Source organism: Dicentrarchus labrax, unplaced genomic scaffold, assembly GCF_905237075.1.
Source record: "Dicentrarchus labrax unplaced genomic scaffold, dlabrax2021, whole genome shotgun sequence".
Classification (NCBI taxonomy): Eukaryota; Metazoa; Chordata; class Actinopteri; family Moronidae; genus Dicentrarchus; species Dicentrarchus labrax.
In genome coordinates this window covers 31,685,585-31,697,453 of record NW_026136711.1, presented here as the reverse complement: position 1 = coordinate 31,697,453, position 11,869 = coordinate 31,685,585, and the positions used below count along the sequence as shown (strand labels likewise).

The 11,869-nt window shown below is 41.6% G+C and overlaps 2 protein-coding genes across 2 annotated transcripts; one reads left to right on the top strand and one right to left on the bottom strand.

Moving 5' to 3' along the window:
* Positions 1–2,671: 2,671 nt before the first annotated feature.
* On the top strand, positions 2,672–7,364 carry LOC127371142 (cytochrome c1, heme protein, mitochondrial). Its single transcript, XM_051413814.1, has 7 exons — positions 2,672–2,820; positions 4,392–4,582; positions 5,024–5,150; positions 5,326–5,483; positions 5,595–5,755; positions 6,327–6,427; positions 6,649–7,364. The coding sequence occupies exons 1-7, from the start codon at positions 2,740–2,742 to the stop codon at positions 6,751–6,753; spliced, it is 924 nt and encodes a 307-aa protein (XP_051269774.1). The 5' UTR covers positions 2,672–2,739; the 3' UTR covers positions 6,754–7,364.
* Positions 7,365–7,653: 289 nt separating this feature from the next.
* Positions 7,654–9,982, bottom strand: LOC127371132 (E3 ubiquitin-protein ligase TRIM35-like). The gene is made up of 2 exons (XM_051413799.1): positions 9,893–9,982; positions 7,654–9,805 (listed from the first exon to the last, which is right to left on the bottom strand). The coding sequence occupies exon 2, from the start codon at positions 9,786–9,788 to the stop codon at positions 8,382–8,384; it is 1,407 nt and encodes a 468-aa protein (XP_051269759.1). The 5' UTR covers positions 9,789–9,805; positions 9,893–9,982; the 3' UTR covers positions 7,654–8,381.
* Between the last annotated feature and the right edge of the window lie 1,887 nt (positions 9,983–11,869).

Genomic DNA, 11,869 nt, shown 5'->3' with positions numbered 1-11,869 from the left:
GTCTTGAATGGCCCCCCCTATATATCGAGGTCACCTTTTACTACATCAGTCGAGCATTCATTTGAGAGTGCATGAGATAGCTGTATATACAGAGAGCCAGCACAACAGACCAGCCTTTCTCCCTGCAGTATGAAGTGCAGGATTATGCAAGGCATGATTTGCGCACCCACATATTCTTCACACGGTTGCAGTGATCTACCAAGTGTACACTGACAATTAAGGACTTAACTATAAAATCAGCCTTAAGGTGAAATTGATTTCTTCACCACACTTAAGCTTACAATAAATAGTCAGGCAACTACAGTATGTCTGAATCCATACACCCACCCACCGAACTGTATCTCATGTGCACGCAACTTTTCCAGCTCTTGATGTAGTAAAACATGGTCTCAGTATATATAGTTTTTCTGTATATGGGCACTCTGTGGCTCAGACTCTTTTAGATTCTTTATTAAGCATATTTGCACAGCGGTTATATACTTAAATATGTAATTCCGGTGATTCATTTCCTGCTCTTGCCAGCCCAAGTTACCCACATTAATATGAACAAAAACATCCTTTATTTCAGCTGCTGTCCAACATGTATCCTTGTATTACAGGACCTGTCAGTCATTTGAGAGTGATAGCACCTTTTGATTATATTATATTCCCAGCAGAGGAAGTGAGGAGTGAGGGCTGTGTTTTATTTTTTGATGCTGTGCTTCCATCTTGTGGAGGACTCAGATAAAACCGCTTCAGCTTCAGTTTTGGTCCGTTTTGTCCTCTTTGGGTTTGTGATGCAGGAATAAAGCTGTTTCCAGTCTGTCTTAAAGGTCCAGTGTGTAACATTATGGAGCATCTATCGGCAGAAACTGAATATTCATTATTATGTTATCATTAGGAATTGTTGTGTTTTTGTAACCTTAGTGAGCCTTTTATATCTACAGACGCCGCAGTGTAGTTACAGATAATATAATAGTCACATGCTCCTATGTAGGCCTGATTTAGTTTTTTGCTGTAGTCCTTTCTCCCGTTCATACTGGCCATTTAAAGATCCCCATGTAAGTGAAGGGCGACAAAATCCAGAATCATTTAACACATTGTGAAGTTTATCTGAAGCTGATTTGAGTCTTCACCTGTCTGAATGTAGACATAATAAGTATTTTTACATTCCTTATATGTGTTAAAAGCACTTAATTGCAGTTTAATGATGGAAATACTGTCCAGGGAAGCATAAAAAAGAGATTTCTTAGTTCGCTTTGAATAACTCAGACTGGTGAATACAAAACAACATTAAAAAAAACACCCATGGGAAGATTACAGATTACCAAATGTGGTGGACAAGGTTTTACAATTTTCTGGCATACTACTGAACAATCAGACCGGACAAATTAATGACAAAATGAAAAGTTAATTGCAGCCCTACTTTTCTACATGTACTGCATATTAATGATTGGGTTATGTTTTTCTCAAATAAAAACAAGAAAACTATTTTATTGAAACGTTAACCTGTCTGATAAAGAAAGAAAGAAAGAAAGAAAGTGTACTAAATTATGGATGAACGTGTTCAAATCCACTGGGGAAAGTGCATGTTGTCATCTGTTCAGTGGTTTAATAAAGTTTCCCCATTCAAAAGCTATTTGAGGTCAAGAGATGTTTAAATGTGTAGAAAAATCTTGTCAGTGTTAAACTAACTAAACTAAAAACAAAATACTGATTTATAAAAAAAAAATAATAATAAGCTGTGTCTATATTTATTTTATTAGTTTGTTTTGTAATATGTTACAAAACAATGCGGAAAAAAAGAGTTGCGTAAATCCAGGTTGTGTAAGGTTTACAAAGTTAGAGAGAATCAGCCCGGCTAAGTAGTTCCGGTCGGTAAATGAGGACTGCCTTCACAATAAGAGCAGAAGACTTGAGACTGTGTGACAAAAGGGAAAACAGCTCAGTTCATTCATCTAAAGAGAGTAAAAATCCACTTCATATTTTCTTTGCTATGCATACATGAGGCATCATAATGTAATTTGATATGAGTATTTCATACTCTGACAGGGTTTGGTACTTATCAATCTATACCCATAAAAAACATGTTTCTATTATGTGAATTTTGTCATAAATACTTAGTGATTCATCCCCAAGTCTCTAGTTGCAGAGAGCTGCAGCTGTCCTGTAAATGTTAGCTAAAAATATATATTATTTATTCAATTTACATTGTTAAAAGGGAGATATTAAATTCCACGTAATTACAAAATGTTAAGGATGCCACAATAAAGTCAGAGATTTATTTCCACCTGAGTCCTTAATGTAAGAGAGGATGCAGAGAGTAGGTCCAGTCTATATGACATCAAACTACCAACAAAGCAATATGATCAATATTTCAGTTATCATAAACACAATGGGGGGTAACCTATTACAGTTAACCATTAAACCTAACAGAACAAACACTTCTGTTGATAAACAAGCACAATTTAGTGACTATATTTAAAGTCTGGAAATCATGCATACATATAAATCATAAGATATTGCCCAGTTGTTCACTTAAATGTTAATTGTGTGCATTATTCTTATAGTTTTTCATCCACACTACATGAAGTGGGACCGTGGGAGAGGGTCAGTGGTTTTATTGTGACAGCTGTGACCGGGAGGTCCCAGCTAAATGCAGCGCAGCTCACTTGCCCTTGCTTTTATTGTGAAGGTTCGGAGCGGAAGGGCTGTGTGTCGGACAAGCAGCTCCTTTAAACTCAGAGAAGAGCAGAGAAGATGGCGGCGTTACGAGTCGTGGTGCTATCGGGGAGCGGCAGGGCTCTCCTTAGCACGCCGAAAACTATCAGGACCCCAAAGGTAGGTCGATGGATGAGTGTTGGATTCATCCAGCCAGGACCGAGTGAGTTTATAACCGCAGTTTAACGGGAAAGCGCTGCGGCGGGACGTGCGGGACGTGCGGGAACCGGGCTAACGTTAGCCTGTCTGCGGGTTGAGACAAGGTCACCGGTGTTCACACTCTTCTGTAGGGCGTCAGCAACGATCTGCTGTCGGTACCGGTTCAGGGACACGTATATATATCTATATATACACAGTGTGTGTGGTCGTAGTGTTTGTAATTGCTTCAGTTCAGACTCTTAATCCGTCTACAACTCAAAGCGGCTAAAGTTAGCTGAGCTCGTCGGCTCGTCATTTCAAGGACTGTGCGGACTTCCGGTGAAGAAAGCCGACCTGAAGCGTTTACTGCCGCTACTCTTCATCTGTGAGCTGTTGGACATGTGTGGTTGCGTCCCCAGGCTGCTTTTAACCTGGATTTATCTCCCTGTTGTGTCTTATTAATGCTCCACATGTGAGGCTAAATGTCCTGATGAACAAATAGAAACCGGTCAGCATGAGTAGTTCTCCTGGTTGTTTATATTGTCCTCCTCCTGGTTGTTTATATTGTCCACCTCCTGGTTGTTTATATTGTCCTCCTCCTGGTTGTTTATATTGTCCTCCTCCTGGTTGTTTATATTGTCCTCCTCCTGGTTGTTTATATTGTCCTCCTCCCTTAAAGTGGCTGCTGTTGTAAGCTGCATTAAGTTGAATATTTGTTGGAGATTGTAACAAACAAACCAAATCAGTGTTTTCCTAAATCTGGAGAGTGAGACTCGTAGGCCAGATAAACCCTGCAGCATTACAGTATTTAATTATAAAGCTGGTCAGACACATTTTTACCTTCATCAAGAAATTGAAGCTTCTTTAAATTAATTACGCAGCTCTAGTTACACTATTGATTAATGTGCTCGTTATTTTTCCATTTAACCGATTTCAGTCACAGTGTATGATATGCTTCCTAAGCGCCTCACAAATGGATTCAAGTCCTAAGTTTGTAAATAGGTGCCCTTCCTGAGCGTGGCCCTGATAAGAGGTTGGTGTGTGTTTGTGTGTGCGTATTAAGATGCAGGGATGCTGTCATGTGATACCTGGTTACAGAAGCGGTAGTGAAGGGCACTTTCATAAGCCCAACCAGCGTGCAGTCTGCGAGCAAGGACATTATGATTAATTACACTTTGCAAATAGTTTCCATAAAGTAAAGCTGTGTCTTTAGGTCAACTGTAAGTCATCATAAAGGTGTAAGTGTCAACATTCAGATATTGTTGCAGCAGCACTTGGGAATCATTCTTTACTATCCTTAATGTTATTTCTGAATTCTTTATATATTCTAGAGATTCATCGATGAGTGAATTAGTTGACAGAAAATAAATGAGCAACTATTTTGACTCCTTTTTAACCTGTTTAAACAGGTCTGGCAATGATATAATATCAGAATATCTGTACGGACTGTTATGTATATAAGAAGTAGGTGAATAATCACGTGTATGTTGTTGTGCTGGAATAATTTTAGTAACTAACCAAATGGTATCCTGACTGTTCTTGTTTCTCCGTAGGCCAACATGTCCTTCGGCAGCCTGCCGCGGAACAAGAAGGTTGCCCTGTCGACGCTGGGTGTGGTCGCAGCCGGTGGGGCAGGGCTCGCTCTGATGCTGCATCAGTCCGTTAAAGCCTCCGACCTGGAGCTCCACCCCCCTAACTACCCCTGGAGCCACGCTGGACCTCTGTCCTCCTTGGACCACGCTAGGTGTGATGCATGGACACACACACACACACACACATACATTTTCCAGAGAGTTTAAAAATCACCGCATAAGTTTTCCATTACTCACACATGAAATCCTGATGTGCACCACACAGCAGCATCTTGGATGGGAAGGGACATAGACTGAGCTGCAACTAGGCAGAGATTTCTTTTGTTTCCCTGACACAAAAAGATGAATAAATAACGACAGAGTTATGTTAAACAATGGTTCTGGCCCAGAATTTCCCAATTGGTGCATCACAAGTAATTGGTACACGCATTCAACACATTTGTCAGTGCTCAGGGACAGGATCTTGTGTTTTATTGTTATTATTGCAATTTTTTTTGGTTATAATTAATACTTTTTTCTACTGTTATGTTTGAACTCGATTTAAAGTCTGTTGTGGCACCTTTAGTCTTACAAGTATCTCTCTTCCCCTGCAGTGTTCGCCGTGGTTACCAGGTGTATAAGCAAGTGTGTTCAGCCTGCCACAGTATGGAGTACCTGGCCTTCAGAAATCTGGTGGGAGTGTCGCACACAGAGGCCGAGGTTAAGGCCATCGCTGAGGAGGTGAGGCTGTGTGTGTGTCTGTGTGTGTGAGCATAAGAGTCTGTGTCAGTGTTTGCGGTTATTTTTAGAATGAAAGTCTACGTTCTGCCAGTAGGTGGTGACACCTGGCTCTGTCTGCTGTTATATTTATAGGTTTTGGGCCACACTTTAAAGGTATGTTGTGTGTTCTGTTCAGGTTGAGGTCGTGGACGGTCCTGATGACAACGGAGAGATGTTCACCCGGTCAGGAAAACTGTCGGACTACTTCCCAAAGCCCTACTCCAATCCTGAGGCAGCTCGGGCTGCCAACAACGGAGCCCTGCCTCCAGACCTTAGCTACATTGTCAATGCCAGGTAACTCCTGAAAAACAGAAAACAAACATGGTTAAGTCTGAAAGCCACAACATTTCCTCAAATCTGCAAATCTTTGGTATTCACTTGGTGTGTCCCCCCCGCTCCCCTCAGGCATGGAGGAGAGGACTACGTGTTCAGCCTGCTGACAGGATACTGCGAACCTCCAGCAGGAGTGTCGGTGAGAGAGGGACTCTACTACAACCCATACTTCCCTGGGCAGGCCATCGGCATGGCCCCGCCCATCTACAACGAGGTGCTTGAGTATGATGACGGTAAGTAAAGACGTGTATGTGTGCTTGATCTGCTGTAAGGCCATTTGATTGACTAGTCCCACTTACAGTGAGCAGTGCAGAAAGGCTCCACTACTTACTTTGTTTTGTTCTGCCATCAGATAATAGGATGGAGGAGAATAAATTCAGCTGATTTTATGTTCAGGTATTTTACTGTGAACAGAGGTCTCTACAAAAACAACCTGGAAACAGTTTGGAATACAGACTAAAATTCTACTTTTAAACACTCTGGCAAATCGACAAACATCCTCTATTCAAAACCAGTGCATCATAAAAGGCCTCAGTATTAATGGCCACATGATTTTTGGCGTGTCTATGTTGTCCTGAAAAAGGACATCGGTAAATTATACGACTGTTTGTGTGCAAGTGCTGTCATAAATTTAACAAACCCCCCCCTGGGGATCAATAAAGTATTTCTGATTCTGAATTGTTAAGAAAAAAAGTCCTGGAAAATGTTTTGTAATAAAGAGTGGGAACCCTGACTGTCTAGGAGAGGGCTTTACTGTTTGCTACAATAACTGTGCTGATGGTTGTTGTGTGTCTGTTGTCACAGGAACCCCTGCCACCATGAGCCAGGTTGCTAAAGACGTGTGTACATTCTTGAGGTGGGCTGCCGAGCCAGAGCACGACCAACGCAAACGCATGGGCCTGAAGGTACACAGCAGACTGCATATCATTAGAAATGTTCCAATACCTCCAATATTATACCTTAATTTGAGGGTACAGATGCAAAAACAATACTTTTTAAAGTAAATGTGTCTCGTGTCTGGAGATTATATGGTATGGGTCACAACCATTTGGTCCGTGCCTACAAACGCACACAGAATCTGGAGCTTGTTGTGGGATTAATCTTTGCGTTCTCGTTCTGTTTCCAGATGCTGTTGGGCTCGGCCATCCTCGTCCCTCTGATGTACTACATGAAGAGACACAGGTGGTCTGTGCTGAAGAGCAGGAAGATCGCCTACAGGCCCCCAAAGTAAACCGAAACAAACTCACCCCTACCTGGGCTTAAAACCTACCGGAGAGGGCTGCGTTCAATGACCCCACGACGCTCACATCACAACAATCATGCAGACACAGAACAACAAACACACATGCCTTTCTAAGAGGGGGGTAGAGAAATATACTATGTTTATTCCTAGAGGAAAAATGCCTTTTTTTAAGTTGTTGGCGTGGTAGAACTACTTGTGTGACAGATTTTCCTGCATCTGGAATGTGGTGCAAGTTTGTGTTAGAGAGTTGTGGCGTAAGTTTGTGTTAGAGAGTTGTGGCGTAATTGAACACACCCTCGACAAAGTCTATGTTTTTGTTTTTCTGCTTCGGGTCATCGCCGGTAGCAGTTCACATCTTGACATCTCGTATCAGACACTTTGTCACAATTGACTGATAAGTTGATTGATCGTCCATCTTTGTAAGATACTCAATAACCACACACGAGCCCTGAGAAATGGTTGCCCTGAAAGTTTGTAACATCCCGGGTGTGTTTGTGTGTGTATCCATCTTCCCCTGTCCTCTCCACAAAGACACTCAGTGGAACAAATGCAGCCTCTGAACCTGTTTTACTGTACAAAATAAATTATCTTAAAGGAAACTTTCCTGTGTGGCAGTTTGTTTTGTTTCCAGCAGCAGTAGATGTTGCAACACACACACACACACACACACACACACACACACACTTCAGCCTTTCTGCCTGTGTCGTTCTGATCATTTCTTGTGGAGTCTTTGTCATGTAAATATTTAATAAACTGCTGAATGGACAAACTTTCTTATGAGGTTATAATTTGTTGACCTTCTGAGAAGAACGTCACTAATGCTTTAAAAAATGTGGGAAATGAACCTGTTTCTGTCTATATTTCACAAAACTATATGGTATTAAACAGTTCAGGCACAAAGATATGTTTTTATTGTTTTGTACATTAATGACATTTCCGTAAAGTTTGATACTTACAGCTTTCATCCTTACCTAGTAATGTCTGTATTATGGTGACACATTGCAGAACCCACAGGTCTCCAGTAGCAATGTGGCAGTAAGATAAATAAGGTATGATCTACAATATTCTGCCCTGACAGACAGTATTTCTGGAGTCTTTGTATTATTCTTTGGTTTTTGGGGACCTGGCAATCCTTTCTCGTATAATTCTAGAACAAGTGAGACACAAATACAAATTGGAGTAAAATATCCAGAAGTTTTAAGACTAAAATGTGAAATACTGCACAGTATTTAGGAACTTTTGGGTCTCTGTAAGTAATTATATAAGGAGTACAGTCTAGGCCTGTTGTATTTGAAAAGTGTCTTGAGATAACTTTTGTAATGAATTGGCGGTATACAAATGAAACTGAATTGAATAGTTTATAAATTGGCAGGATTTTACAGCTCTGCACTGGCAGTAAGCACAATGACAGTCATTACTCTTGTGATGATTGCCAGTAAACAATGCAGTAAACTTAGGCTAGGAATAGGTCATTGCACATTTGATTGGGTGTCGCAGTTGGGTTTTGGGTGAGGTTGCAACATTTGAGTCAAGTTAAAAACTTCTTGCATGGCTGTTTTTTTTTTTTTTTTTGCTCTTCCCACAGAGAGGGTGTTATCTAAGGGTTTTAGTTAGAGCTAATATATATCTGAACTCCGCCTTACAGAAAACTTTACTGATATTATCTTCAGTGGGCGTATATTCACAGTGTTAAAGTACAGAAACAGCCTCTCGGTAAAAGTGTGTGTAAAGGTGTGTATGTGTGTGTTAGTATCAAGATCAGAGAATGACAGATTTCCTCTGTTGCAGTCCAGATGAACTCTGATCCTCTGGAGCTTCTTCTTCACAGAAAGGGCTGTGGAGGGATCTGATAGGGAGCGTGCGCTGTATTTCCCATCAAAGTACCCTGTTCTCCATAAACGAGACGGATGCTTCCCCTTCCTCTGGACCGACTCCGCTGTCACACCCACAAACCAGTCTGTATTGTCCCCAACTTCAACATCCCAGCTGTGAGTCCCCGAGTTAAAACTCTCAGAGCCCAGGACGATGCGAAAGTAATCAAACCTCTCTGGATTGTCAGGAAGCTTCTGTGTCTCTCCACGGCTCACACTGGTCAGGTCTTCAGACAAGATGAGTTCTGAGTTGGCAGTGTTTGGATCCAGAATCACAGGAGTGTAGGAGACCTTCTCCTTCATCTTGTTCCAGATGTTGAAGGTCAAGTTGCCCAGGTGTTTGGCCACGTCTATCAGAGCTCCTGAGACCAGCTGTGGATCCTCCAGCAGGGGGCGCTGCTGGACTCTTTTCACTGCAGCCTTGTAGTTCTGCAGGAATGAGACGTCTTCAGCTCTCAGCTCCTCCTCTGTGGCTCTGATTGTGTCTGAAAGAGCTGCTATCTCTCTGCTCAGAGCCTCAATCTGCTCCTTCATCATCTTACTCTTCTGCTCCTCTTCCACCCTCAGTGCAGTGATCCTGGCCTCCTCTTCCTCTTGTAGAAATTGATGAAGCTTCTTAAACTGATCCTTAATCTGCTTCTCTGTGTGTCGGGCTTGAACCTTAATGTGTTCTGCTGTTTGATCACAGTTTCCTTTAACCTGTTCAAACAGTTTCAGTTTCTCCTGTAAGGGTTTCAGTGTTTTCTGGAGCTCCTTTTTGTGGCTTTGTGCAAATTCATTAATAGGTTTGAATTTGTGTCCATTGTGTGTTTCTGAATGTAGACAGACGACACAAACTGGCTGCTGATGGTCCAGACAGAAGAGTTTGAGTTTTTCAGAGTGCAGACTGCAGAGAGCCTCAGACCCTGCTGAACTTCTCCTCTCTTTCTTTTGTATGATGGACTCACAGACCTTCTTCAACGCCAAGTTGCAAGGCGGTTCACTCCTTGACGATCTTCTCTTACACACTGGACACTCCTGTAATAGTTTCTCTGTCCACCAGTTCTGCAGACAGTCTTTACAGAAGCTGTGGCTACATGTCAGAACAACAGGATCTTTGAAGATGTCGTGGCAGACAGGACAGTAGAGATCTTCCTCTGATCGCTGGGACATTTTCTCTCTGAAGGAATCTGAAAACATACCAGGAGCAATCAGTCACATGTGGCTCAACGCTGACACTTACTTCCATTTTGAGTCGTGCTGTTTGTAAAACTCACGTTTAGTGCGGGGTCGTCCGTCCTCCGGCTGTCCTCTCTAAGTGGATGTTGTTAGACTGACAGTGAATCTTGCCGGCTGTTTTTTTTTTTCATGAGGAAGAATGACAGAGGGTTACTGGCATCTCATGCGTGTCAGGTAAGGGGTGGAGTTTTAATGAGGTAATGTTAGTTCTACATTTACATGATACTGGCAAGGTTTAAATTTTTGACAATCTTGACTCGAAGGCATTCATGATGTTACACTTACACGAAAACTGACAGACGTAGTTGTGTGAAGTATTACAAAAGAGCTTGGGAGAGAAGTTGAAACCTGTCTTATTCTCACACCTTCAAACACCTTGCCAATCACTGTGTGAGGTGAGTGTGATTGACAGACATTAAAGAAATGCACCCTCCCTAATTTTAAACCTTTTAAGGTGTCTAGTCAGTTTTTTTTTAGCTGTTTGACAAGCAGCAATCCGACAGGCAATTATACAGAAATGTCGCCCAGACATCCTCCTCCTCAGCCAGATCCTCCAGGGGGATCTTGAGGTGTTATCAGACGGAATATACAATCTGTGCTACATATTCAGGGTCGTCCTCTAGTTGGACGTGCCTTGAAAACTCAGAAAGTGAGGCTTCCAGGAGGCACCCAGATCGGATGCCCAAACCTTTTCAGCTCGCTTGTTTCAAGCCACCGTACGATGGAAGCTCATTTTGACCTCTTATATACACGTTCTCCCTGTTTTGGTCACCACCCAAAGCTCATGATTTCTCCCTCTACACCATGACAGTCCGGTGTAATGGCTGCAACACTGCAGATACTGCACCAGTTCACTTTCCACATTCCAGATATACTTCAACACCTCAATTCAGAAAGAGACTTTCACTCACAAACCCAAAATGTATTGATTCCAGTGTAGGTTTCATTGAAGTCTCGGCAGAGGTGGACCTAGAAAACTATTCATAGGGTAGCATGGAGACTTTAACAGTTGGCGTGAATGCTGATTTAATCACAAAGAATTACATATATCAATATTTGCTTGTAAAAGCCCCAAAAAGATATTTGAACTAAAAAACGTGATATTGTTGTGGCACATCAGTAAAGCAGCTAATAGAAATATCTAATAGTGGTATAAGAAATTAATAAATAGTTTTATTTCCAAATCTTCAGACATTTTTCCAAATAAATAAAATGTGACCATAAAAGATCATTGAATTAATTAATTTTTTTTAACACATTAATTTAAAAATGAATCTAAATTAATGACAGCGTTTGATAACTGGGGTGGCCAGGCCTTTTTTAGTGGCAGCAACTGCGACCCCATGCCACCCTTCTACATCCGCTCCTGAGTCTTGGGAAGTATCAGTACCAGTGAAATGTGACACGTTATAAATGTTTTTAAATTATTTTGTTCTTGTCTTTAAATGAATTTTGCTTTAACAGTAAATGAATATGTTGATAGGGATGCAGGGACTCTGAAAAACTGTACTGAAAACTGCTTGATGGACAGTCTGCTGTAACTTTAATAGCTTGTTGCCAAAAAGTGTATAACATGTTCTATTGTAAGGCAGATAGGTTTGAATACTGTCAGCATTTATGTCACTCTTAACACAGACTGGGAACAGGGGGAATCAGCTAGCTTAGCTCTTTCCAAAGTGAAACAATAGCATGCCAATAAACTGTCATACGTATACAAGGCGTCTGGTTGGTTTACCATCTACCTAAAAAGAAATTAAACAAAATACCATGCGTGCATTAAGGCATGAGCTGTTTCTTGGCGAACATCCGGTGCAGTGACTATGTGCTTGTCTTGAAGTCTTGTCACAGTAATTTTGCCAGGCTTTGGAGACCAAAAGCAAAACTTGTGCTCACCAATCAAATCTTATAATCAGCTCTATCCAGAGACGCTGCAAAGAAATACAGGGTGGATGGAGGAACTGCACTATTTAACTCAACACAGCAAGTTAATTAGTGAGCTTCAAAGGTGTGGTTGG

Bases quoted from the DNA above. Each gene is read 5' to 3' on its own strand.
- LOC127371142 (XM_051413814.1), top strand. From the start codon at position 2,740: ATGGCGGCGTTACGAGTCGTGGTGCTATCGGGGAGCGGCAGGGCTCTC. The intron at 2,821-4,391 runs GTAGGTCGATGG...GTTTCTCCGTAG, and splicing joins AAACTATCAGGACCCCAAAG to GCCAACATGTCCTTCGGCAG. The intron at 4,583-5,023 runs GTGTGATGCATG...CTTCCCCTGCAG, and splicing joins TCCTCCTTGGACCACGCTAG to TGTTCGCCGTGGTTACCAGG.
- LOC127371132 (XM_051413799.1), bottom strand. From the start codon at position 9,788: ATGTCCCAGCGATCAGAGGAAGATCTCTACTGTCCTGTCTGCCACGAC.